We start from the raw sequence: 27,033 nt of genomic DNA, 5'->3' as shown, positions 1-27,033 counted from the left end.
TCCATAAAATCCATGTGCTTAGACCACCTTCAGACCCTTGCATGTGGGCATGCATAGCTGTGGAGGGACAGAGGGAAGAATTTTGTTTGTATGTGATGGATCTTGGATATGGATCCAATATGATGGATATTGCTTGGAGAAGCTATAACATGCACAGTAAAAGAAAAGGAAAAACTAAAACTAAACAAAATATAATCTTTAAAACACAAATATTAAAATTCATTTATATTTCTACCTCTTAGTTCTATAACTCTGCCTTTTTTTTTTTCCCTGCCATATGGTATTATTGAGGTATGCAATAATTTAGCTACATTGCCTGCAAATTTTGAAATATTTAATTGATATTTTCAGTGCACTGAGAAAAATTATCTGCAAACCCCAGCTAATGTTGATTATTTCCATCATCTGTTAAGTTTTCTGTCCTTCTCCTCTTTCTCTCTGATATTTCAGTTCATGGTACCTTGTTTTCTTCTTTCACTGTAGCTCTCATTAATCAGTCTGTGTGCTTTTACTAGCTAGTTATGATGTTTAATCCATTCCTTTTTGCTCCTTGCTTGCTTTCATACAGACATCATATTGAGGTATGCATTCATTTAAGAAAAAAAAAATGATAGGTTTTAGAAAAGGAGACTCAATCAATACCAGAAGGTGTTTTCTTCTTTTTTTTTTATATTACTATTATTATTTTTATTAGAATGTCTAGAATGTCTAAGCTGTTGTCAAGGAGAAAGACAAAATAAATAATTAGAGGAAAAAAAAAAAAAGCAGGTAAGGAGGAAATGCGAAGTATTTTCCACATGTTCTGTCAATTCTACCGTTACTGAAATTTCATATTTCATGTGTACCTGAGAAGATAGATAGGCTATATGTTGATTGTACATTTTTCTTTTTTTTTTCTTTTGTTTTCTTTGCTTTGCTTTGCTTTTCCTTACTTTGCTTTTCATTATTTTGTGAAAACTATTGAAATAAACAAGATATATAGTAACAAAAACATTCCTTCATAATGTGTTAAATATTGAGGCTACCTTTATTGGAGAAACCTGGAGTGCTTTACAGAGCCCAGTGCCAGTCCTGCAATCCCAAAGACATAAATAATCTCACTAAACTCGATGAGATCATTATTTGCATGATTAAATATCATAACATTAAGCTGCACATAAATGTTACTGCTGTGGGTAGAGAGGGGGAAGAAGGAGAGGAGTGTGACATAAACTTTCAGGTGACAGAAGAGGGATGAATTCTCTGATTTCATCCTTCAAAAGCCTTGTAGTGACAGTATTATTTTTAAATGGCTTTTAGTGATTTTGTGACACTGCCAAGTCATTTAGCTCTATTAAAAAGAAAAAAAAAAAATCAATCGCAACAGAGACCAAATAATGTGCGGTACTAATCAAGGTCCAACTAAGCCCTCTCAGGACTCACAGGGCTCAGGAAGGATTTGTGAAATTCCCTTGTTTCACCCCCAGCTTGTCCACCTGGTAGTGGCAACAAGGGCTTTGGCAGACCCATACCTCTCCTGCATCCTTCCTTAACACTCTGCAGGTCCCAGAACATTGCTGCTGCGGGTCTCTATACTCAGAAATCTCTTGTGCCCTCTTGATAGCCTTGCACAAAGACATCCAGTACTTCTGAGGCTGAGATTCAGAAATACACACAAGAAATGCACACAGAGGCTGTTACCTAAATGCACTGCACTATTTTGCCATCAGCACTGAGGAGGGAGTAGGCTTGCTAAACCCACAGATGGCACAGAGTTAGGGTGGACTGCTGGCATGGAGGAGGGCAGGTTTAGTATTCAATGTGATCTAAGCAAATTGGGAATACAGGCTGGAAAAAGTAAATGAACTTTAGTAAAGTTAAATGCAAGGTACTTCATGTAGGCAGTAATGCACATATGGAGCAAGTAACACCTGCCCAGGCCTTGAGTACAGCAAAGAAGCTTCAGTAAGTCATCAGTTGTGGATAAGCCTGTGACTGGAAGAAAGCAGACATCTCACACGGTGTATAAATAGAAGTGCAGCTCATAAGCCATTGTAAATTTTCCAGCGTGGAACTTAGTTGAGTTGTGGGCATCTCAGACTGGAACGAAGAAAACCAAATGATTAAACAAGTATACAGAAAACAGAACAAACTAAAAAGAGTCATCAGAGACCTAGAAATATGATCTGTGAGGAAAAAAATTATGTCAGAAATGAGGTTGTTTAGCCTAAAAAAAAAAGGGGGGGGGGGGAAGAGGGAAGGGATGGAAGAGGCATTCATTAAATATGCCTAGACTGCTGCCAGGATAATCTGTTCTGCCTGTCCATGGTGGACAAGACGGGAAGTGATGTGCTTAGTGAGTGCTGCAAAGAATATTCAGGTTAGATATTATGAAAATGATAAGGATGGAGAAGCATAGAAATAGACTGCCTGGGGAGATTCAGAACCTTCGCTGCAGAAACAATGGTAAGGGTAGAGCTCACTCTGCTATGGGGCCCAAGGACCATTCCAGCACTGTGATTCAGTGATTTTAGCAATATTATACAACTGAGAGCTGATTCATCTTATTTCTTTGGAATGGATGTCTCTGTAAGCTGTGTTACATATTTGTCTCCTCTTCCTTTGATTTTGCATGATTTGTGTTGAGCAATCAGGATGAACAAGATGGTTGTTGCTGTGCTCTGGGGTAATACCACTAATAATTACAATTTCTTTTACCATGTTATGACTTCCCCACTTACAGGAACATTTTCATCTTTAAGTTGTGCTGCTTTCATTAGGATTTATCTAAGAGTAAGGATGTGTGTCTCTATTTTTATTGCAAAACTAGATTTAACCCTTTCCAAGTTAGCAGCATGCCAGAGGGTCATGCTGACCCACAGGAAAGACCTGGTGTTTTCACAAAAGCACCACTTGTTCCTTATCTGGGCTCTCTAGAACAAGAATTTCCTCTGCTCATATCTGTACAAAACTGCCACACACATGGGATGCAGACTTGGCTGGAGTCCTCAAATCCGTTGTAGTGCAAGTACAGAAACAATCAGTTAAATCCTTCCTAAATCTCTGTGCCTTCCTTACAATAATAATAAAAGGTAAGCTAAATTATGACAGTTGGAGGGCTGTTAATGGAGGATCAGGCACACTGGAAGAGGAGCACCACACAGCGTGGTCACGTACCTGAGCTTCCAGCAGAAGCCAGAGCTACAAGCTGGGTAACACGGCTCCTGTCCCATGCAGGGTGAGAAATTGGACACTAAAAAGGGATCTGCACTACCCATAACACCCAGAATAAAACAATCTAATTTCACCATGCTTCACTTGAAGCTGCTGACAGCTAGTCACTTACAAAAAATAAAAATAAAATATGGGGAGGGAGTGAAATTCAGGTCTCGCTTCTTAAGTGTCACTCTGGATTTCCAGGCAGTGCCTCTGTCCACACAAACCCTCACTGCTGACAGAAGGCAGCTACCCATTTATCTCAGAGAATTCTGCAGAAATCATTATTGTCTTTTGAAATACAAAGAAAACTCCTCTCCTGGATTTACAGTAGTCTAAGGTGTCAATTTTTTTCTTTTTCAGCTGCTCCTACTGGTAGTGTTTCTGCTCCAAAAACTGCATTTCCCCCAGGGCAGGCTTCAGCCACTTTAATAAGATTTATTCTGGGAACAGAAAAAGTGGAAGAGGTAAAGACTGATACCTCCTACCGCACTTCTCCAGGCTGTGCACAAAGCATTCGGGTTTGCTGGCACCAGCAGAGCCAGCACATAGAGGAGCAGGAACAGTTTCACCTGGCAACATGGGGGGGGGGGCGTTAAGGAGTGCCTCTAGCTGCAGCCTGTATGCATGGGACAGTTTCTATTCTTTATTCGGGGTTTGTAACATAAATGCTGAGGATGGGCTGTGACACACACACACACACTGTCAGTTGTCCCTGGGTGGTTACTGCCACAATCCTGGCAGGGACAGCAGTTTTCTCAGAGGTCCTGAGCTCACCCAGGCAGAGGTGAAGATGGTTCCCAAGGCTCTCCCACCCTGGACAGGAGCAGTAATTCCCAGTCAGGGCCTGAGCCTACTTCCACTCGGCTGCCAGGGCAGAGGGATGCCTGGCTTCAGCACCAGCCCTTACTGACAGATGTACAAATCCACTAGGCACTGCGGGATGGAGCAGGGCACCTCCAAGAAGTGCAGTTGAAACAAATCACGGCCACAAGCGGAGGGCTTGCTGAGCACCCATCCTACCTTGGGGTCCCCCAGATCCTTCTCCTGCACCCCACACCCCGCACCCCCCTCACTCCCCCTCCCGGAGCCGCGGCTGCGGCTGCTTTAACCGGGCAGGGAGGGGGGATGCGGGCAGCCCCGCCGATGTCGTGGGCATCAGCTGACCGAGCCGGGCTCTGCCTCCTCCCGGGCCGCCCTCCCGCAGCACCACTCCGGCGGCGGCGGCGGTGGCCGCCGGTCCCCGCGGCTCTCGGGGCAGCAGCACCGGCCGCCGGCTGCCCGCCGCAGCGCTCCCTGCCGAGCCTGCCCCTCGCCCTTTCCTTCTCCTCCTCCTCCTCCTCCCTACAGCCGGGGGAAGCCCCGGAGACGAACTCCTCCTTGCCTTGAGCCGCCGAGAAGTTGGGATGCTCCCAGAGCTCTTCGCAGGGCTCTGAGTTTAGGGCGGGATTTTCGTTCCTCGCTCTTTCGCTTTTTTAGTTTTCTCTGTCTTTTTTTTTATTTATTTATTTTTTTTTATTTCCCTCCCTATTTTTCCCCCTCTTTTTTTTCCTTTTTTTTTTTTTTTTTTTTTTCCCCCTCGTTACCAAGCAAATCGAGCGTCTGCGATGGATGGCAGCCCCGAAACCCCCCCGGGCAGAGGCTCCCCCCTCTGAGCCGGGGCTGCGAGCCCTGCAGGGCATGCCCCGCCGCCGGGGGGATGCGGGCGGGCAGCCCCCGGCCGGCGGCTCCGGCGCCGTGACCGAGGATGCCCGCGACCCCGCCGCCTCTGCCCCCCTGCCCGCACTCGCAGGGTTCCCTCTGACCGCAGCCGCGGGGATTACAGCATCTCCCGGGGACCAGATCTCGGAGAGGAACCCCGACATCCCCCAAAAGCGGAGCTGCCCTCTGTGAACGGCTCTCGGCAAGGCGCCTCCCCATCGCCCCTCCGCGCCTCCAGCCTCGGGATGGGGCCGAGGATCGCCCGCCGGGCAGCGGGGCTGCTCCCGTAGATGCTCCTTTCCTCCCTCCTCCTCTCCGGACCCTCGGCTCGGCTCTCTCTCTGCTCGCCTCCCCCGGGGGTGCTCGCACCCAGCCCGCCGGGGCTCCGGGGCTGCTCCGCAGCCGGGCTCCGCGGGATGCGGCTCCGCGGGGAGCCGCGGGAGCGGGCGAGGGGCGAGGGCCGCAAGCGCTGAGCCGGACCCCAGCGGCAGAGCAACCCCTCCGCCAGCCCAGCAGCCGGCCCCGGAGACCTGCCTATAAATGTGATCCCCCCACCACCACCCTTTCCATCCCCTCCCTCTTCTCCCGCGGCTCCGTCCCTCTCCCCCGGGTCCCCCCCCTCCGGGTCCCCCCCTCCTTCTTTCCAACCCCCACCCCCCGCCGGTGCTCTGCCCCCCGCCAGTCACCACCATGGAGCTCTCGGAGGTGCGGTGCCTGAGCGACAGCGATGAACTTTACACCATCAACAGGACCCCCCCCGGCAGCAGCAGACCCCAGCGCCTGCTGTGGCAGACGGCCGTGCGCCACATCACCGAGCAGCGCTTCATCCAGGAGCACAGCAGCAGCAGCGGCGGCAGCAGCAGCGGTGGGGGCAAGGGCTTCAGCTCCGAGGAGACCTGCTGCCCCAACCACCACCCTCACCCTCACCACCACCACCACCACCACCATCACCTCCGGCGACAGTCGGCCGGCCGGAGTTTGGGTGGCGAGCGCCACAACAACGGAGGCACCAAAGTCTTCCCGGAGCGCACGAGCAGCAGCGGGGACCTGGGCTTCCTGCCCCTGGACTGTGCCCCCAGTAACTCCGATTTCTTCCTCAACTGGGGCTACACCTACCGCGGGGTGATCTTCCCCACGCTCCGCAACTCCTTCAAGTCCCGGGACTTGGAGCGCCTTTATCAGCGCTACTTCTTGGGCCAGCGGCGCAAATCCGAGGTGGTCATGAACATCCTGGACGTACTGACCAAGCTGACCCTGCTGTTCCTCCACCTGACCCTGGCCTCTGCTCCCATGGACCCCATAAAGGGCATTCTCTTGGGCTTTTTCACTGGCATCGAGGTGGTGATCTGTGCCTTAGTGGTGGTCAGGAAGGACACAACCTCATACACCTACCTGCAGTACAGCGGTGTGGTCACCTGGGTGGCCATGGCCACACAGATCCTGGCGGCTGGCCTGGGCTGTGGCCTCCTTGGGGATGGCATTGGCTATGTGCTCTTCACGCTTTTTGCAACCTACAGCATGCTCCCGCTGCCACTCACCTGGGCCATCCTGGCCGGGCTGGTCACCTCCGTCCTGCAGCTCGTCATGCAGCTGGTTATCCCCAGGTTGGCCGTGACTTCCCTCAACCAGGTACTGTGGTGAGGAATGGGTGGGAACTTTCCTCTTTCCCCGTCACCCTGGGTGAGAGGAGATGTGGGGAGTCCCAAGAGATCCTTTCCCCTTTACTGTGGTACTTAGAGGCTCACTGCCTGGGGGGAAGACCACAGGCAAAAGCCAACTTTCTCTGCCCCTCTCACTCCCTCACTGCTTATCCCTCCCCTACACTGTGAGACAAGCAGGGGACTGAGGTTTCACCTCAAGCTGGGGAGGGGTATTCTTCCTGGTCATCCTGTTCCCTCTGCTTATGCATTCACTTCACTGCTGTCCCTTGGAACAGCTTTTTGGGACAAGTCAGAATGATGGGACATTTGTCACTTCCCTCCCTTACTTCCAGCAGTGGTGCATGGGATGAGATAGGAAAGATAACTCTGTCTTGTCCAAGCTCTCCCACTGCTCATTTCTCATTTACTTGCTCATGTCTTTTAACTCTGGATCTGCTGGGACTACTTCTATGTGTGAGCACAGCTTGATCTGGGCTATGGGAAAGGAGCAGGGCACACTGATCATTTGCAAGGAGAGAAAAGCGATACTCCAACAAAATCAGGGGAAAGGTCCCCCTGGATGTTGTGTGTGAGATCCTGGGTTGTCTTTGGAGGACACTGACAAACCTGTTTTGTTGTTGGTCATGGGACAAATGTTGTGCTGCATCCTTAGAAGTAATGTATAGGACAGATAATCAGTTATATTGGGGACTGGTGGTGCAGTGCGAACAGTTGAGAGGCACTGGGCAAGATCAGTCCTGTTAAAATTGCGACTGACCTGACTTTACACTCACCTGCCTTCTTCCATAGGAAAGCTAGGACACAATGAACCCCTGCAAAGCAAGAAAATGCTGTCTTTCTAGGGCAACTTAATCCTGGGGATTCTTGCTGCTCCCCTTCCCCCCACCTCTTCCCAGACTGTCACAGCTCTGTGCTACCAATATTTCACAGCAGATTATCATCTCCATTTGGCTAGCTCCAGGGAATCGGTGAGGAGGGGGTGGAGGTACTGGCAGATAATCCCCAAGGGAGGGAGGGTGCAGAGGAATGTGCTGCTGGTGGCATATTGTTTACATGACTGCTGGGATGCGCAGCTGGGAAGTGGCTGATCTTTCACCTGTAAGTGTTGATGACGATGGTTCATGGTACACATCTACATCCCTCAGACCCTGGCCCTCCTATAACCCCTGTCCACCCCTGTCTGTGCCTTTCTTCCGCACATGTGAGCTGTGGGGCTACCTGACCTCACTTCCCAGTGGCCAGGCTCACCCTGTTTCAAGAGAAGCTGACCCAGTGTGCTGTGCCTTGATGAGCTCTGTGGATGTAAAGCAATTAGACCGGGCAGAGTTGTTGTTGCTCAGCTCTTGATAACGTGCTGATGAATGAACTGCAGCTGTGTGCTGTGTCCCACTCTCATACACTGCCGGTGTTATTAGTGCTGGGTCAAAAGCTGTGTGAGTTATGCTCATTTCTTAATGCACTTCCACGTCCTATCTCAGAGCTGAGTAAAGCACTGCTGTCTCATTATGCACAGGTATCACAGCTGTTTAGCTGGTCCTCCCACCCCCACACTCATTTCCCACAGACAACCCTAACAAAGACATTTCCTGGGAGAGATACTAATATCTTCATTTCGCAGCCCAGTACCTTTCCAGTTGCGTGAACGAACCGCCTGTGAGCGGTGCACAAAGAGAGATTACCAGCCAGATGATTGCCTTCATGAACTCGGTATACAAATCTCCTTAACAGGATCTGTGCAGATTGCCACACATCGCTGTCCATTTACACCAGCCCTCCCAGAGCCCAATTAACTCCCCCTAATTACTCTCCTCTTTCGGCCCTTTGCCTTCACCCCGCTACGGGAGAGGCCGGATCCTTCCTCACCCCGCGGCTTCCTGTGCAAGGGGCACAAAACCCCCAGCAGGAGATGAGCGGGAGGAGATGCGCGGGAGATGCGCGGGAGATGCGCGGGAGATGCGCGGCGCCCCCCCCGGGCGCTGTCCGCCAGCGCGGTGCTGAAGCGGCCCGGGGGCTCCCTCCAGCGGCCCGGTGGGAGCCTGCCTGTCGTCCTTCAAGAGTTGGCGATTGAGGGCTTCTACGGCTGATGGAGGGTAGTATGTAACTACAGGTGAATGCAGACCGTGTCATCTGGGTTATATATACAGCAAATTTTAGGGACAGCGCACATTTCTTGAACTCACAGCCAAAGTACTTTTATCACAAGGCTTATTTTCCCGAGTAAAATACCTCATGTTCCCTTCGGAGAAGCCTTACAAGTCTAAATAACCCATGTGATTACGTAGCAATACCTGTGACCATTTTTCTGTGCCTCGGGATACAGGCAGTTGGTCACCCGCAACCAGATCTGGGAATTAAAGTATACAGTTTGAAAGAAAAAACAGGGGCTAGAATTCTGATCATGAGTCTAAATAATGGGTTTCCCACTGATTTTGATGAGCCCAGGATTTCATGCAGAGAAAATACTGAACTAAATTCTGAATACAAAGAATTGTATATCCTGGAGTCAGCTTCTTACTGCACCCAGTAGTATCCAAGGGGACAGTTGTCCAGATCCTCTTCTCAGTCATATAGGTATAAATTTGTTATTTCTCCCTAAACTGATAAAATTGCAATAGTTTATACAAGAGGAAAAGCAAGTACTTTGAACTGTTTTCCCATAATCTCTTAGTTAATTTTTGGTCTCATTGATAAATACATTCACAAGCAGTTTAAATAATTTGTAATGCTGAACACAAGCACACAGTACTGCCTCATTCAGCTTTTTGTTGAATTTAACAAAATATTCATTTTTATGAATGCTCACAGTCCACCATTTTCTCCTGCAGCAACACTTAAGAGGTTATTACATTTTTTCCTCCTTTGCACTACCAAAATTAATCTGAACTAACATCCTAGGTAAAAGTGGAAGAGAAAAAACACCTTGTGACTACTTGACTACTTTTTTTTTTTTTATTATTATTTTTTTAATAAAAAAAAAGCAAACATAGAATCACTGGTTCCTATTTTGCTTACTGCTCAGTGTTTCTGGGGAGATGTGAACAGCCTGAAACTCAGCTGACCCCAGCCCAAAATGTTGAGCAATGTGCTGCTGCTCAGCCTGTGAAGAGACGGGACAAAAGTCCTGACATCATGATTTAAGTATAGGAAATGCTGATACTGACTTAAGTATTAATTCTCTCAGGAATCAGATGAGAAATACAAGATCTTACTGATAAACAAGTGCATTGATTTTTATTCCTGATCAGATACTTTGCTGGGGGTCATATTTACTTCTGACATTCTCCCAAAGGAACATTTCATTTGTATTACATTCCTTCTGTTTTCTTGGTGATAATGTGGTATAAGAACCAAAATTTCTAAGACCATATATGTGTTCCAGGCATATGGGGAAGAATAAACAACTCAAAGCTCCTTAGTGTTATATAACGTAGGCAGATGATAATATAGACATGGGTTTTGACAGTCTCGGAATTATGTAAGCATACACTGGATTTTAAGCCTCTGCCCATGCATCCCTCATTCATATGAGTGAATTCCTTTGCAGTCAGTAAGCTTACTCCTTAAGTCATCTGCATAATGGATGTCTTGAAGGATCAAGTTTGAAATTATACATATTAAATCAAACTTTACAAATATATTTAGAAATAACCTTAAAGTAGGTAATACCAAGACAGGGGTAACTCATTCTTTTCCCTTGGATAGCATCTGTCTTTCCAAGTCTATGCAGTTCTGTGAATTAGCGCAGTGATTTTTGCATCATTTTTTCCCAAAAAACTTGTTCTCAGGGTTGCTTATTACTAAAAGAGGAAGAATTCATGAAGCCACAAAGAGTCCTTTGGTGATGAACCTGTATAACTATATAATGGCAAATGACAGCTTTTTTATGCATATATCAGCTATATGATTTCTAAAATCTGATCATAGATATCAGCACACCCAGCACAAGTATCAAGCACACCCATCTCTTCAAACTTTATGCCAAATGCTTGTGGAATATCTTTTAAAACTGTAATGTATAAGGATATTTTAAAGTTGGGTACCATTTGAGAATCAGAATCTAATCTCGCCACCTTTATCCCTATAGTTGCTTTCATACTATGATTTACAATTCTTTTTTTTTTTCTGCCATAGTCAGCTGTGGGTGATTTATAACCTGATGCTATGATTTTAGACTGGATTATATGATCTAGTTTCTTTTTATATCCTGTAACATCACCTGACCAGTATCAGTGGGTCACAGCATAATTAGATTAAAATTGGATACACTTTTCTCCGAAGCAGCTGCATCATTGTTGTGCTAAGTAGGGCAAATGCATTAGTTATATTTACAATTTGATGATTAATTACCTTCAGAGAGTTCCTCCAAAATGGAGGAACTCAGGCAGAAACATGAATGAAGCTTGCTTTTATCAGTAAATTTCAGCTTACAATGTAGTCAGTGCACTTGTTCTCAATGAAAATTACTTTGCTGGATCTGACAGATTTGATTTTTGTGCCATTAGAACACCTCTGGTTTGTTTTTAAATTTTTGTTTATTGTTTGCTTACAGTTTCTCATGGTCCAGAAAGAAGCATAAGCTCTAAACTAGCAACATCTAATACAAAATAATCGCGCACTGGAGTAGTGCAGTTACAGCTGACACTTAACAACAGATCATGCTGGAAAGATCCTTATTAGTCTGTACAGATACTGAAGGGAATACACATCTCCATTCCACCCTCTTACTGAACCTTTCAATCCTGTCAATGATGTGACCTGTGCAGAAAATGAAAGGGGCAAAATGAGAACCATTTAATGGATTATCCTCTTTACAAAGGACAGAGAAATTGAGGAGTGGGAGGATTTCTTCCCCCAATTTCCTTATTTCAGGAACATCTGGCTAAGCATAAGAAAAGCTAGAGTATGTTATGTAGAAAGTGAATTTTAGTAAACAGAAATGAATTAGGATTTTGAAATTATGTTTAAAGTAATGGAAACTCTAAACATGAAAACCCTTACTCAGCTGGTGCCTAGTACCCCATCCCTGCAGGCAGCTTGCTAACATCCCATTTCTTTAAGCACAGTGTTCTTGTACTTGTCCACAATTCTGTTTCTGAGCATCTGATGAAGTGCCTCAACAACTTAGTATTAAAGTCACCTTTCAGCCAAGCCAGAATCCAAACACTATTCTAGTGGAAACACATTTCATGGTTGTAAGTGTCTTCCTTATGTTTTAGAAATGGATAAGAAGGGGCTTGTGCTCTTCTTCTAAGTAACAAACGCAGTTCCAAGAATGTGGCAGGCCAAGGTTTAAATCTCTGTGACTCTAATGGGGATTGGAATACACCACTCCTTACCTCAGAGAGTTTCCAAAAAAAACCTTCACCCACTCCTTGGAAAACTGTTCTTCTAGGAAGATAAAAGTTCAAGATTCAGTGTTCCCAGGAAGAAGAAGAAGAAGGAAAAAAAAAAAAAAAAAAAAAAAAAAAAAAAAAAAAAAAAAACTTGAATCTGTAGCCAACTGATTAAGGAATTCATCTTTTCTGATGTCCTTGCTGAACATTTTAGTGTTTTATATAATGCTATTAAATCTTTCCCTCAAGCACATGTCCCAACCAACAGACTCTATGCTCTGGTTGCCTCTCTCTGACCTGATGACTCTTTCCCTGACAATTTCTCTGCTTTCTTTTCTGCTGCTCCTCTAACTCCCCAAAACCAAGCAGAGCCTACAGGGAAGTCAGTCCTTAGGGAGGAAGGAGATATTGAATGAGGGTGAGCCTCCAGTCATTGAGCTATTGTTATACAGATTTATAGATGTTTTAAAAGATAATGGTAGGCCCAGTTCAGTGTTGAGACAAAGAGACAGAGACAGTACCCTTGGTGGTGAGGAGTGGGGAAGGGGACACGCAGCTGAAAATCCCAAATATAGGGGAAAGACTTCATAGTGAAACTCTAAATCATAGGGAAATAGATTTAAGACATACTCTCTGTCTTTCATAGTTCCCTCCTAGCTAGTTCTCCTCTTGCTCATTGTGCTGGCTACTTTATACTCAGTCTCAGACATGGTTTATCATGTGTCATATAAGGACCTATTAGAGGATGGTGGCACTCAACATACATTTCTGTCTTAAACTCTTGCAGTCATATGTTTGCAAATTACGTGTACGATGTCCCTTATTGTGGCTTCTGAGGGTTTGTTTTTGTTGTTGTTGTTAATTTGTTTCATCTCTAACCTCCCCTTCAGAGAAAAACTGTTTCTTCTGCTCTGTTCTTGGTGCAGTGCAGCTTGTACCCATCCCTAGCACAGCAGAGATTGTAGAGTTGCAATCTGGCCCAAGAAGGGAGATGAATGCAAATCACTGTTATTGGTGCAGTGAATTTTGAGCATTCTGGTGCTAGCCTCACTCATTCAAACCAGGGATAAAAGAGACCTGGATGGCCAAAAGGGATCAATCAAGGAAAGTTCTTGCACAGCATTTCTTGGTACTAAGGACCTTACTAAGAAACCTTACTAGGATGTGACTGACACAGAAACTCTCAAAACCTTGATATAGGGACTTGATTTAAAGCCCACAGAGTGTAATGAAAGGAATCCCACAGACATTAGGAGCTTTAGGTAAACAAAGAAGCCTGTTTAGAAATATTGCTCTGAATCTGCATTTCTTCTGGAGGAGAGCACAAACATGGACATCCAAGTCCTCCAGGAATATCTTGGAGTGAGCTCTGTCACTCTTATCTCTCCAAACACCCAAGTCTGCAGACAGAGATATGAGTATGGTACTGCATAATCTAGAACAAAAATTATCAGGAAATGAACACAGGGTGAACTGCAAAGCCAGACAGTCATTGGCTGACAGAGTAATATTTCCTCATGCAAGTTTTGCTTATAAGCAACTATTTTAAGAAGTGCTGCTACTTCATTTGCCAGCTTCTGCTGCTGCAAGGTTTCACACAGTTAGCCTTAGAAGAGAGAGGAAGGCTGCCAAGTTCATTAATTAACCAGTGCTGCAGTCTGAGAAATGGCTGGAGCATATTATCATAAAAAATAAAATGAACTCAAATAATTTTTTTTCACTACCCCAACAAATAACCATGTATATCCTGAATAGTCTGATGCTGGTGTTGTCATTTTGTAAGATGGTCTCAGCTTTAATCTAAGGAACAATTGTCCCTTGTATAAATGAAAGAATATTTGAATGAGTTGAGTTATTCAATTCTTCTACCTATTTAGTTTTGGTTTTCAAATTTGACTTGATCATTACGGTTTTGGATTTATTTTTTTTTATTATTTTTTAATATCTTTGCCTTTGTTTCTAACAGTACAGTCCCTTAAAAATAAAATGCAGAAATCACTCTTTACTGAAATCAATGGAAGCTTTCAACAGAGGCGGAATCCTAATTAGGAAAAAACTGTTTATTTCTTTGGAGGGATACAATCTCCATGTATTCTGTTATTTCTCCTTTGTTCACACTCCTCTGCTTTGTTTACCTGGGAGCTACTCAAGAATGGAGCGATCTGTTCTCTCCTGCTCGCCTTAGGTCTACCACAGTAGAAACTTCATCAGTAAATCCAGAGGTATCATCATGATGCAAATAAGAAAGAATAATAACCAGGAAAATCAATCAGCATAGAAGATCTATGTGATATTATATTAGGCATCAAGTAAGGAGTAAGGATCCTAGTTAAAGAAATGAATTAGATCTTATGGCAGTTACTCAAGTAACTGAACAAGATCCAGATATACACATTCTTTTATCGTGTGATTTTCTGTCATATATTAAAGTATCTCTAATGTTTATTAGTATTAATATTTTCCCTGTGCATACTAGATAGGGTTATAATTGATGTGGAAATCATCCCACACATGCTCAGCATGGTTCTAATTTAACGTGCCAGACATGCATATTCTTTTAGAAGAAGGAGTTGTATGCATCACAGATTTCAGCTAGGGACTGGGAGTGAGGATCATTCCCATTTCATCACTAAATTTATCAATGGCCTGTGCTGACCCACACACATCACTTTATGTTTCTGTGCTTCAGTTGATTTGAAAATTTGCCTTTCTCAGTTGCTATAATATGTGACTAATACATTCAATTGCTTTGAGATTTTTGTGCAAAACATGCCCATCACCTTCCATGATGTAAAAAGAAGACTACTGACTTGTCAGCCACGCATGTTTTGTTAAAAAATGAATGTGCTGAATGTAGTGGTAATGGTTTCATTATAACTCATCTTTTTTTTTTTTTTTAAAAAAAAAAAAAGCCTGTCTCTGTATAATTCTCTTCTACTTCAGCCAGATCATAAATGACTCTATGATCTCTTTACATTAGTCCATACAGTAAAAGCCATACAGTTTATACAGGTCTGTGTATGGGTTACAGAGTAAGCCTCATCCTCAGATGTCCTTCTCATGACCCCATGACTCTTGCTTTTACATCCAAACAGTGAAGCAGTTTCAGTGATTGGAATGGAGCACATTCCCACCTGGATTCATTTGTTGCCTTAATAGAGATCTTTCCTAACATGGCTCTATAGATTCAAACCCTTTCACGTGGAATTGAAGGAAAACAAGAGATCAAATCTTGATCCTTGTGCAAATGCTGTAAGCTCTTGGGCCGGGAGCAATTTCTCCTTCCTGGGCACTGTGTGAAATTGGCTGGGGTATCTAGGTCTCAGGCTGAACTCTTTGCTGCCCAAAAATAATTAGCCAAAGTTAGGACACATTAGTTAGGACACAATTAGCCAAAGTTGGAACACATTTCAGAATTCAGTCTATCCTTTTCTCCAAAGGCTGTAGCTATACTAACTCTAACCTTATCTAGCTAATACAAAAATTATAATATCCCATATTTAAAGTTCTAAAGTTTCCAACTACTTCATAGATTTGCATATATTCATATTAGATAGATACAAATACTCAGAAAAGGTAATGATGTGGAATTTCATGATTTATTCTTTTTTATTCTTTTTTTTATTCTTTTTTTGTTGTTGTTGTTTTTGTTTTGTAACTTGCTTTCTGGTTCAGTAATTACATTTGCAAGTCAAAATAATATTTACTATGTTCCTAAAGTTTGTGTATATTTAAAGGGAGTTTATAGGTGCAATTTAAAAATGGAAAATACACATGCCATTAATTAAGAGACATTTTTCATAATTACCATCATTAAAAACTCAAACTATAATCTAGAAATCAGACTGTCTTCTTTTGGCTGATATGGATTCAGCAGTTGCAGATTTACAAAGAACTTTCAAATTCCTTAGTCAGAACATAGAATCCTTTAACGTATAGTGAAAATCCAAAAAATCAAAAAATATATATATATTAAAAAAAAAAACAAAAACAACAAAAAACAACAACAACAACAACAAAAAACCAACACTAGAGCATCCTACAAGTAAGGAAAGATCATAAATCATAAAGGCATACATACAAAAATTCTCACAGACCTTGTAGGAAGTTTGTGGTCTACAAAATCTGGAAGGGTAGACAGTCATAGCAACTACTCACTGGATAGTCATCTGGTCTATAGCCTATTCATATGTGATCTAGGGACCTAAAAGTACAGGGTGGTAGTCAGTTGGATTTTTGACTTCTGTAAGCTAAGGGGCTCCTTAAATCCTTAAGAGAAATGGACATACTGGAGTGAGTCCAGAGAAAGGCATAGGGTGAAGGGACTAGAAAACAAGACATGAGGAGTGGCTGATGGAACTGATGTTCTTTAGTGTGGAGCAAAAAAAGGTTGAGGAAAGAACTCATTGTCTTCAACTACTTGAAAAGAGATTGTAGTGAGGTGGTTGTTGGTCTCTTTTTTCAAGTGATAAGTGATAGGACATGAGGAAACAATCTGAAGTTGCACCAAGGGAGATTTAGAATATTGAGAAGAATTTCTTCAAGGAGAGCATGTTTAAATGTTGAAACAGGCTGCCCAGGGAGGTGGTGGAGTCACAATCCCTAAAGGTATTTAAGAAACGTGTGGATGTGGTGCTTAGGGACATAGTTTAGTGACGGATTTGATAGTGTTTGGTATGTGATGGCTGGACTTGATGATCTTAAGGGACTTTTTCAACCTAAATGATTCTCTCATTCTAAGATGATTAAAGGACTGGCACTTCTGACCAATGAGGTGAGGCTGAGAGAGTTGGGTTTGTTCGGTCTGGACAAAACACACAGCTAGGGCAGGGCACAGTTCCTGTGCTCACAGTACAGGACCTTGTTTAGCATACATGCCATGCTTTCTGCACCCACTTCATTCTATTTCAGTCCATTTCAGCCTCAAATCCTGCACTGAGACATAACTGCAGGCTTGTATCATGTCATCACGTGGCATGGTACTACACTTCTTCATGGAATATGGTCTATGGACTTATCACCATCCCCACCCAGTGATATCATGCAGCCCTGGAGCACAAGCTTATAGCAAACATCAGGCACATATACAATTAGAGAATCTAACTTCTCAAGCTTGTCCAGGTCCCTTTAGATGACATCCCTTCCTTCTATTGTATCAACTGCACCATTCAGCTTGGTGTCATCTGCAAACCTGATGAGAGTGCACACAATCCCATTGTCTATGTCATTGTTATTAAACAATACTGGTCCCAGAACAGGCCCCTGACAGACAAGTCTCATCACCAGCCTCCACCTGGACATACAGGCATTGACCACCATTCTCTGGGTGTGACCTCCAAGCCAATTCCTTATCCACTGAATGATCTACCCTTCAAATCTGTATCTCTCCACTTTGGAGATCAGGTTGAAATCCCTGGCCTGGATGAGAGTGTGTGAGTGTGGTGTTTCTCGTAGCATCTTCTTGTAGAATATGCTTTTTTCTCTATGTGTGACACTCAACATGGTTTCATCAGACCTAAGGCTGTTTTATGTTGCTGGAGTAGCAGAGCACTTTTCCTAGGGCTGAAATTTCTACCCCTGCCAGAAAGCAGAGAATTGGGCATTTACTTTTGAACAGACACAAAATGCTCCTTTTCTTCTCCAATAAAGGTTCTTAGCAGCATACAATTGTAATTCAGGGAACATGGTGGATAATGTTCTCTTCAAGGGCAATAAACTCTGACCTTGCCAGGATAATCATGTTTTTCATGTTGTGAAAGGCAATACACTCATTCAGCAAAATGCCTTTATTTCCAGACTACAAAATCAGCATCAGAAATTCAGATCAACTATAAAGAAATCGTCAATAAAATATTTTTAGTTTTAGCCATTTCGACTCCTGCCTGATACAGGAATTGCTTAGTAATGATGAATACTCTGCAAATTCATGCTGGGTTTTCTGTTCAGAATAAAAGATGGCATAAAGCACATGTATAATACAGACACTCTTGTTTTTCTTAGTGGAATTAGGGTGGTAGAGTAAGAGGTAGGTCAACCCATATTTACTTTAAATTTTTATCATAATTTTGAAGACAGACACAACAGTTTGTTGATAAGAACATACTTTTTTGAAACATCTGGATGATCCAATTCAAATCCAATGGTACTGCTGAGATGCTGGAAGCCCTGGAGCAAGTTGGCTAGTGAGGTACCAGCACTTGCAATTGCAAATCCTGCAAATCAGCAGAACCTTCCTCTGTAATCCAGCGAGTTTGTATTGAATACTGAGGTCAACGTGACCCTCTATCTCCTAGAGCAGAGATTTTTCAAACAGCAGTGAAAATGACTCTTCCATTTCAGTTTCAATTTGAGGTCAGAGGAAACTTCAAGCTGAGAGTGACCATAACCACATTTTTCATCCCTCATCAAACTGTTTTTATGGCATTCATTTCAAAAATAGTGTACACCCCTCTAAAAACTCCAGAACCTCTCTGATGTTTCCAAATTGATGTCAGGAACAGTGAGACTTTGGTCCAGTCATTATTTCATTCAAGGGAATCTATTGAAAAAAAAGAAAAAAGAAAAAAAAAACACACACACACACAAAAAAAAAAAAAATCCCTAACTGAATTTTTCCTCTGTGAGACTGTGAAAAGAAGGCTATGCAGACTGATGTCTTTCCAGGTCTCCAAGGAAATATTTTGTGTAGTGGACAACTCTGGTGGCAGAATCTTCCATTTCATTTTCAGAGACAGAGCTCTGCTACCCCATCTTGCATTGACCTTCAGAACCAGGTCATTAGGCTTGTTTGGATGGATACAGTGCAGAGTGCATGTGCCCAGCATACTTCTAGGCTTGAGATTGGAAGTTTGCATATGAACAGATAACCACTGGTCTTTGCTGGCTTGAGAATGCTTGTGTCACACTCTGCTGTGAATCATAACCCTGTTCCTTGAGCAGGTTGTGCTATGCAGCACCAAGAGCCATTTATTTGAAGGAGCCCATGGTTCTTCACAAAGGCCCTGTGTGTGTTTGGAGTCCTGGGGCTGACTTTCAGGCAGGACTTCAAAGTGAAATTTAAGTATACTCAAAATGAGCATCAGTAATGCTCTTTTCCTATAAAGCCTGCCCTGGTGTTGCCCACAAGCGCCCCAAATCTTAAGTATCTCTGAGTGACCACATTTTCCCTTCTAGATTCCTCTGCAGTTGTACCAGTCTGAAAAAGGCATTTGCACACCTGCAAGGCTGAGCTGCCCAGAAACACAGTAGTTGTGCTTCTTTGCTCCTACCTACCTACCTACCTACAAAAAACCAGACTAACAAACAATCAAACAAAAAAAATCTTTAACACACAAGTAATCACTCAACTGGTTTGATTTGTATTAGTGTGGGGTTTTTGTAGATTTTGCTTTTTTGTCTGTTCATTTTTCTATAAAAGCCCTTCATAAAAATTTTCTAGTTCTCCAAATTTGTCTTACCTGTCTCTAGACATGACTCCCAAGTGTGTGTGTATATATATATATGGTTATATTCAAATAGCATCTGGGATGAGGTGTTCAGATTGACTGGTTCTACTTTTTTGATTAATATTTTTCTCTTTGAGAAAAAAAATATTTGGCATGACTTAGAGATTTTCATTATTTTTTAATAATACAGAGGAATACATCTGAAATCAAAAAAAAAAAAAAATAGAAAAAAAAAGAAGTTCAAAATGCATGAAAAAAATATTTATGATACAACTATGTTGTCTGTTTATTGCAAGAAGATGTCAGTTTTATATTTACATAATGATGAATTGAGGTGATGTGGATGTTCATGAGGAGGGCAACATGAAGAAGACATTTAAGCATGTTCTTGTTTTTCCCCATAATTTAATACAGTTTTCACATGTGGTTATTGTACAGTATCTGATGTCCACTTAATATCAACAGCTAACATGTTTGTAGAGCATGAAAAAATAAGAAAAGAAAAATCAATTTGTTAACAAGAAGGAAACACTAGTGATTTCTTAGGGTATCTGAAATACTTTGTTTCACTTGTGTTCTAATAGTTAGCAAACCAAGATTGTTGGAGGAAACTGCTTAAAAAACATCAGAGCTGGTAGGCATATCTCCATCAAAAAGACCAGGCTTTTTATCAAGCATTAAACATAAATATCTTACCCTAGCACTGACTGTCTCCTTTCCCCTTGAGTTTTTTCATAGACTTGACTGCTGCACTGTCTGGCATCCAAAAAACATCAACCAGTTGGGATGAACTCTTTCTAAAACTGTTTGTGTCTGGTTTCCTTCTTTAAGTTTCAGAACTAATGTTCTCCCGTTTTCCTGAAATTCCAGTAAAAAAATCCGCTTTGTCAGCTAATTCTTGACTTAAATTCTGTGGTGTGTTTTTTTTTTTTCCATGAAACACAACATTGTCAGCCTCAGTGTTCCTACCCCTTCATATCCAAGGCTACAATTTCTTTTCAAGTACTCATCTACTGAGAGCTCCTAAGAGAGCAATGTTTACATATCATGACTGCTGCTATATTGATCTATACAGTAGATACATGAGCTAAATGCTCACTCATATCAAACACTGCTTTGTTCAAGCAAATACTCCTTTGAAACCTGTAAGTTCCTATGTGAGCAGGTTACGAGTGACCTTGCTCCCAAGTGGCTGCTTTTAAACAATGTCTGAACAGCAAAACTGGGTACAGTTTGTGGCCACACATTGGATTAAACCTTATATTACTTATACAGAGCTATGCTGATATAAACCATTTGTGAGGCATCTTCTGTTAGTTTATATTATATCCATGAAGATTTAATACTCTCCAGCAGTTCTTGTTGGTTTCAGCAGAATTCATTATTTAAGATCAGAGACAGTGGTTATTTTGTCTTGTATAATTTATTTAATATTCCATGAACAGTTCAGTTTCTATTTCTCATGCTTACACAAGCAGCAAAAACAAAGGCATGTCTTGTATTGTCAAGCAAGGAGTATTTGGCCCACTGTAAATATCAGGGTTTAATGTTAATCCCATCCTTGTTTTACACCAGAATAGTCCACTGCCTTCAAAGGAACTAGTCCTACCTAATCACACTAGTGTTAACTCAGAATGCATCCTCTACTATACATCTCCTTTAGTAGCAAAGTGGCAAAAAAAAAAGCCCTAATCCTTTATTATTTGTCTACGGCATATTCTGCCAGGCTAAGGACTGAGTCAACTTTTTCCCACAGCACTCTTTGTACTTTTGATGTCAGTCTGACTTCTAGCTCACCACACTGAAGCATTCACCATGACTAATAGCAAAACAACACCCACAGGTTTCACAAAGGAAAATGTTTGTCCTTGCCTAACTCTGTGAGATAAAGTTTTAATCCGTTGGTCTGGAATGCTGTAACTTTTCATGTCCTTTGTCCAGTACATTTCCATTTGCTCCCATGTCCCTTCCTTATTTTTTATCCAGGATAGTTATTAAGTGAGAGTTAAAAAATGGAGGTAAAAGAGACTTTTAAAGAGTATTGGATAATAATAGATGGTTTTCAACAAAATTCTCATTTAAGCTTGGAAAAGAGAGATTCAGTCCTGCTACTGTACCTGAGCTCTGTTCAGCTCAATTTCGGATAACAAAGGCTCCTGGACCCTATTACCCCATCCTAAACTATCCTAAAGTTTTCTTTGCAGGCTCATCCATATCTCACAGTCTCTATTTCCTGCAGTCTCTCCAAGATTCCCTGAGGACATATCATCATTGGTTATTAACGTAGTTAAGAATACTTGAAATCCTGTATTCTCCCAAGTTTAGTCAGTGCAAAGTGGCAAACCAGAATACAGTCCACCATCTTCATGCTACCTAAGATTTCTCCAAAGTAAAGGCAGGACTCAGGTGCTTCAATCTGCCATGTTTACAACCCAATATTAGCATCAGGAATAGCTGAGAACCTTTTTTTTGTTTGTTTTTGTTTGTTTGTTTTGTTTTTTCTCTTCTTAATGCTTTGCTAGGAGGGGATATTGCTGTCTGTCTCTTCTTGTTTTTCATAGTCATCATAGTCAACAACAAAAGGAGATAGTGAGAGAAAGAATAAGCACAGGGAATATTAATTGCATACATTGTGGCTTTGAGGTCGTTTTCACACACACAATTATATATATATATATTAAAATGCAAGCAAAGCACCCATGATAGGATATCTGAAGAGAGGAATTGTTTTCCTTATCATTTCTGAGCTAGATGGCCTACAACATAACCTGAAATTATGAAAGTTGATGTTTGTGGTCTCATACATAAATCATTGTGCTAACTCCCTCTCTAACACCTGTGCAAAATGACAGCCAGTTACAGGTGTAGCTGTGGGGAAACTTTAGTCTTCTGTTAAAAATACTGCTAATTAAGTGTAAATAGCTTTTGTTTCCAGCACTGTTTTGGCTTTTTAGGCTAATAGTTTAAAAAAGGAGCAGCTGTGGGGGGTTGGTTTTTGTTTGCCAGCAGGTATAACTGATTAACACAAACATCTGATCAGCAGAGCTTCCAGTCAGAGTAGAAGCATGTTTTGAAGAACACGTATAATTTGGAAAATAACACTGAAGATGATGATACCCTCATTTATTTTTCATTACCGGTATTTTCAGTACAATTTTAGTTAAATCGTTTTTTGTTTTTTTTTTTTTTGTTTTTTTTTTTTTTTTTAAAAAAAAGTATTAGGCTTACTCTTACCTGGACTAGACTGCCTTTCATAAGAGAGTATTTATTCTTTAATGAAGGATCTAAAAAGGTTTTAAAATCATTACATTTTGCAGATTTTTATTTCCATTGCAGAACCAAAAAGGAGAAAAAAAGTGATTTGCAAAATCTTTCCTCCACCTATGGTCTCATCTTGATAATTCAGAGGAAAATACATACAACCTGACCTAACATAGCTAGGCAAGCTTCTCTTGTGCAGACTGCTATAATTCTGTAAACTGCACTGAATCAGGGTCACCTGCACACAAATCATAGCAATTGCCAGTTCCGTTGGGAAGAGATGTGGAGTACATACTGCAGGTAATTGCTGGGATGCACATACGTTTGATCAGATGAAAACAGCAACAAAGTGTGTCAGAAAAGATGAACTGCTGTCAGCTCTCCAAACATAATTATCGCTCACTCAGTTTTGACATCCTACTTCGGATAAGAGCCATTATCTACAGCAATAAAAACAGCTGTGCAGAACACCACCACAAACCCATTTAGTAGAAATATAGACTACCAATTAGGTAGTTTTCCTTAAAATGTAGTTAAACTCTTTCCAATGCTGCAAAGCAGCTTTTGTGATCTTGTTTTCTACCGTTTCTCCTAATCAGTTGCATAATCTGTTAAAGGAAGTACTAGTTCTGCCCTTTACTATCTTGCATTAGATTAGAGAGAACTATTGAGAAAAATTGGGAATTTTTTCCAAAAGTGGCTTTCATTTTAGAGGTCCCAGTTTTAGGGTGTCCAGACTCAATGAAGATCTCAGACATTTTCAGGCTGGGTATCAGCTAGAAGTTTTTTGTCAATGAGAAGTTAGCTATGATGTCTGAAACCTGCTCTCCAAATACTGGTGCATCTGAAGTGGGAGATAGTTATCTAGAATTTGACTGTCCACCTACGTAGCAAGGGTAAAAAAAATCAGCATTTGGTAAGGGTTGGTCCACAAAAAATAGGAATGATTTTTCATTCCTAATATCTATGATTTGCATGTGCTTCCCCATTTCAGATGAAATAATTATGAATCTTTGTTTAGATGCAGTCACTTTTATTAAGAACAATTTATTTTTCTTGTGGCTTTAAATGGGATGTGGCTTCTATTAAATGTAATTACTTGGTATTTGTTTTGAAGAGTAAATGTACAGCTTGCAATGAAGATCAGCTTCTGCATAAAAAGATGTGTAAGGAAAAGTCAGACAGTCTGATCTTCACGAGTCTGAAATGGGAAAGTGTAGAAAGGGAAAATCCACAGCTGCTTTGCATTCCCTTCCAAGCAGTGAGCAATCTAATACCATCACTTCAGCAGTTTCCTAACTTCCCCTCTATGACTGTCATGGGTTGCTTCCAGTGTGTTTCTCTACTATGGAGGCATTTGTGTTGTGCCTTATCATTTTTTGTGTGTGTGTTTGAGCAAGGTGGGGAGAGGGGGAAGGGGAGTGGTGTTACAGGATCTACTCTTGGTTAGACGGCCTAGGTAATTTAAAGTAATTTTGTAGTGCATGTACCGTGGTTTCAAGTTTACATATATTTTGAAAAGAGAATAGAAATTTCTATTCGAACTTTTTGTGTTTACCTAAACACACTAAATGAGGTGACACTATTGGACAATCAAATGATGACATCTGGAAGGTTTGGCATTAGATTTCTTCTTTTAATTACACTGCAATGCAGTTGTCTTGAGAACAGAAGGAAAAGATACTTACCCAGTAGACAAAATACTAAATAGGAGAGGTTATTCACCAGAAAGAGCAAGACCGCTCATTGTAAACAGCATCCTGTGTGCAAAATGATGACAAAAGAGAGCTGTGAACAGGTGATATGATCACCAGATTTCATTGTGTAACTCAAGATCAGTTCCTAGATGACAATCAGAGAGAGGGTTCAGCAAACTACTCTGTAGCCATAGAAAACTGTTCCTAATGAAGATCATTTACCCACCTCTGTCTGTTCACCTGTATGTATGGGGTATGACCCTAGTATGACAATGTCCCAGACATGTCTAGTCAATTTAATATTAATAAAAAGAAAAGTACCAAAAGATTATCAGCAGTCCCAGAATAGATGTTTGTTGTTGTTAAGGATCTGTCTGAATCCTAAATTTTAGCCTGACTCAAGGGGAGTTGGATGTGATGTGCTGAAAATAATTTGACATTTGTGGCTGTTCAATGGCACTAGCAGGGTTATGTATTTGCTTGACTGCCTCTGTATATCAGTCAAGTTATGTCAGCTCTTACGTGTCTGATATGATATGATTTTCCTGGAAGATCTCTTGTACCACACCATGTTGCAAAACATGGTTGATAGGTGATCTGCCAAATTGTATGGTTTGAGCTACTGGTGAACAATTTACTCAGACATTCAATTTTCTACATTCCTAATGGATTCAATGAGATGGAAAGAGTGAGAAAGAAATAGCTATTTCTCTAACAGTAAATTAAACCTCTTATTCTGAATATTAAAGATATGTATTTCTGAATTCTATCTTCAACTAGAATAATTGATTTTACACAAATGTTCAGAAGGAGAATGGTCTTTGTTTTCTAAATCATTAGCAGTGCAGGAACAATAGGTTTGTTAAAATGCTCTGAAATAGTATGGAGAGGACCATGGCTGAGACCAGTTATTCCCATTGTGGATGATGTATTTGTTCCTTGGGGTACACCCTATATTTTGTTAGATAGGGCTAACCAGCCTTTGAGGCTACAGATTTCCTGCATCTTAAGGGCCAGACTGTGCTCCTAAGTACATCATGAAGTCCTCTAGTGCCAGTTTTGGAAGCAAGAAGACCAAGATTCTTAAAAGAGCTTTGCTCTCCTGGAGGCCTGAAAGGTCTGAGTTTTTGAAGAATCAGCTGATGTTCCTGTGGGAGTTGTGCACAGCTGAACCATAAAACTCAGTTCTAAATGAAAAGGCTTTATATCCAGGAGGTTATACTTAGAAAAATAGCTGCTTTCACATTTAACAAACCAGGGATGGGTGGGGTGAAGCACCCCTCTTAATCAGCACAGTCTGTGCTTGACTAAATCTACTATCAATAAACAACACTCCTTTTTCTCTCCCTGTCTTCTCAGGTATATGCTATATTCCTAACTTTCAGTAAATTATGTATATTTGGATCAGATAAAAGAATTAACACTCACTCCAGCTGTGAGCAGCAATAAAACAGATGTTGTACAATTGGACAATGTAGAGGATCAGGAACAGATGAGCTTTCTGGAATATCAAGGCAGCAGTTTGGGCACTTTTGTGGGCCAGGTAGGTCTCCAATAAACTTTGATGAAGAAGTACTCATAATCTAAAACAAACACACATTGTCATTTAGCAGAGTCCCAGGAGAAGTCAGATGGAGTGAACATGGGAAATAAGAAAACTCTTTACAAGGTGGTTTAACAATAAAGCAGCAATGATTTTGGTTAATGAGTTGGCAGCAGTGCCAACTATGAATACTCACGTGCTTCCTCTCCCTGTGGAGACTGTGCTGTGAACTCAATCAGAGAACAGCTCTAGATAGGAAAATCACTGCCAACACCAAGTGTTTGTTTTTTAAGTTGGCCAAGTTCCCTGATACAGTTCACAGTAGGGTCCCACAAATAATTGATCTGGCACGATAAAGAAGAAGCTGTGCTGAGGGATCAAGGTGGGCAAGAGGCAGCACAGAGATACAGGTACTTACTAGTTTTGCTGCCAAGAGCTTTGATTCATAAAATCATGGTCTCAGCTGGAGATAGAGGCTTGCTACAGCCCAGCAGTGAGAGAGTGCTGGAGTCTGTGCTGCCAGATGTTCTTGTTCTATACAAAGTAGAGCATTTTGGTCTCAAATCCCACACTTCTCATGCAACCCTCAGCTCATTTCTGGTGATCAGTTCTTAAAAAACAAAAAAAACATAAATTATTTCCCCTCTATGTAACCTAGGAAAGGGGGTAGATGGAGAAGGGAAAATGGGGAGGTTTCTGAGACGTTAGGTACAAAATCCAACCTTGTGGCAAGCTGCTATTTTTAGTTAAACAAGTAATTATGAATCAAAATGCTTCTCCAAACCTAATTAACCAATAATAATTACCATAGCAACCAGTTCTTTATGTGGCACATTCTGAAAACACTCTTAAAGTAGCACAACAGCTTTACTTTCCTAGTTTTCCCAAAACAGCCAAGAACCACTCTAATCTGCTATTGAAGCCAATCCTAAATTAGAAAAACAAATAGGAAAAGAATTAAATAATTTCCCACAGGCTCATTTCATGAATTAATGAAATTTCTGTTCTTTAGTGTTAATCTTTCTTGAGAATGTCCAGCTAGAGATTATATAGAAAATAATTTCTTTAATTTTCATATGTGTTTTGGTGAGATTAGCCCCAATGCTGTTTTGTTTCTATACAGAAGAAAAAAAAAATCACCTGCTAAGAAGCTTAATATTAGGTTTATTTCTGCAGAGCATACTAGTTTTATTTGTT

At 41.7% G+C, this 27,033-nt stretch overlaps 1 protein-coding gene across 2 annotated transcripts in view; it reads left to right on the top strand.

The window, feature by feature from the left end:
* Positions 1-4,368: 4,368 nt before the first annotated feature.
* Positions 4,369-27,033, top strand: part of ADCY8 (adenylate cyclase 8) — a 122,942-nt gene continuing 100,277 nt past the window's right edge. The window contains exon 1 of one of the 2 annotated variants that reach the window (XM_068672665.1): positions 4,369-6,525. In XM_068672665.1, the coding sequence (XP_068528766.1) occupies positions 5,587-6,525 (939 nt within the window). In that variant the 5' untranslated portion in view covers positions 4,369-5,586. The remainder of the gene's footprint in view (positions 6,526-27,033) is intronic. The other variant, XM_068672663.1, reaches the window with a different exon arrangement.

Source organism: Anas acuta, chromosome 2 (genome assembly GCF_963932015.1).
Source record: "Anas acuta chromosome 2, bAnaAcu1.1, whole genome shotgun sequence".
In the NCBI taxonomy this organism is placed as follows: Eukaryota; Metazoa; Chordata; class Aves; order Anseriformes; family Anatidae; genus Anas; species Anas acuta.
The sequence above is the reverse complement of the archived record's forward strand: the minus strand, read 5'-3'. Positions and strand labels throughout refer to the sequence as shown.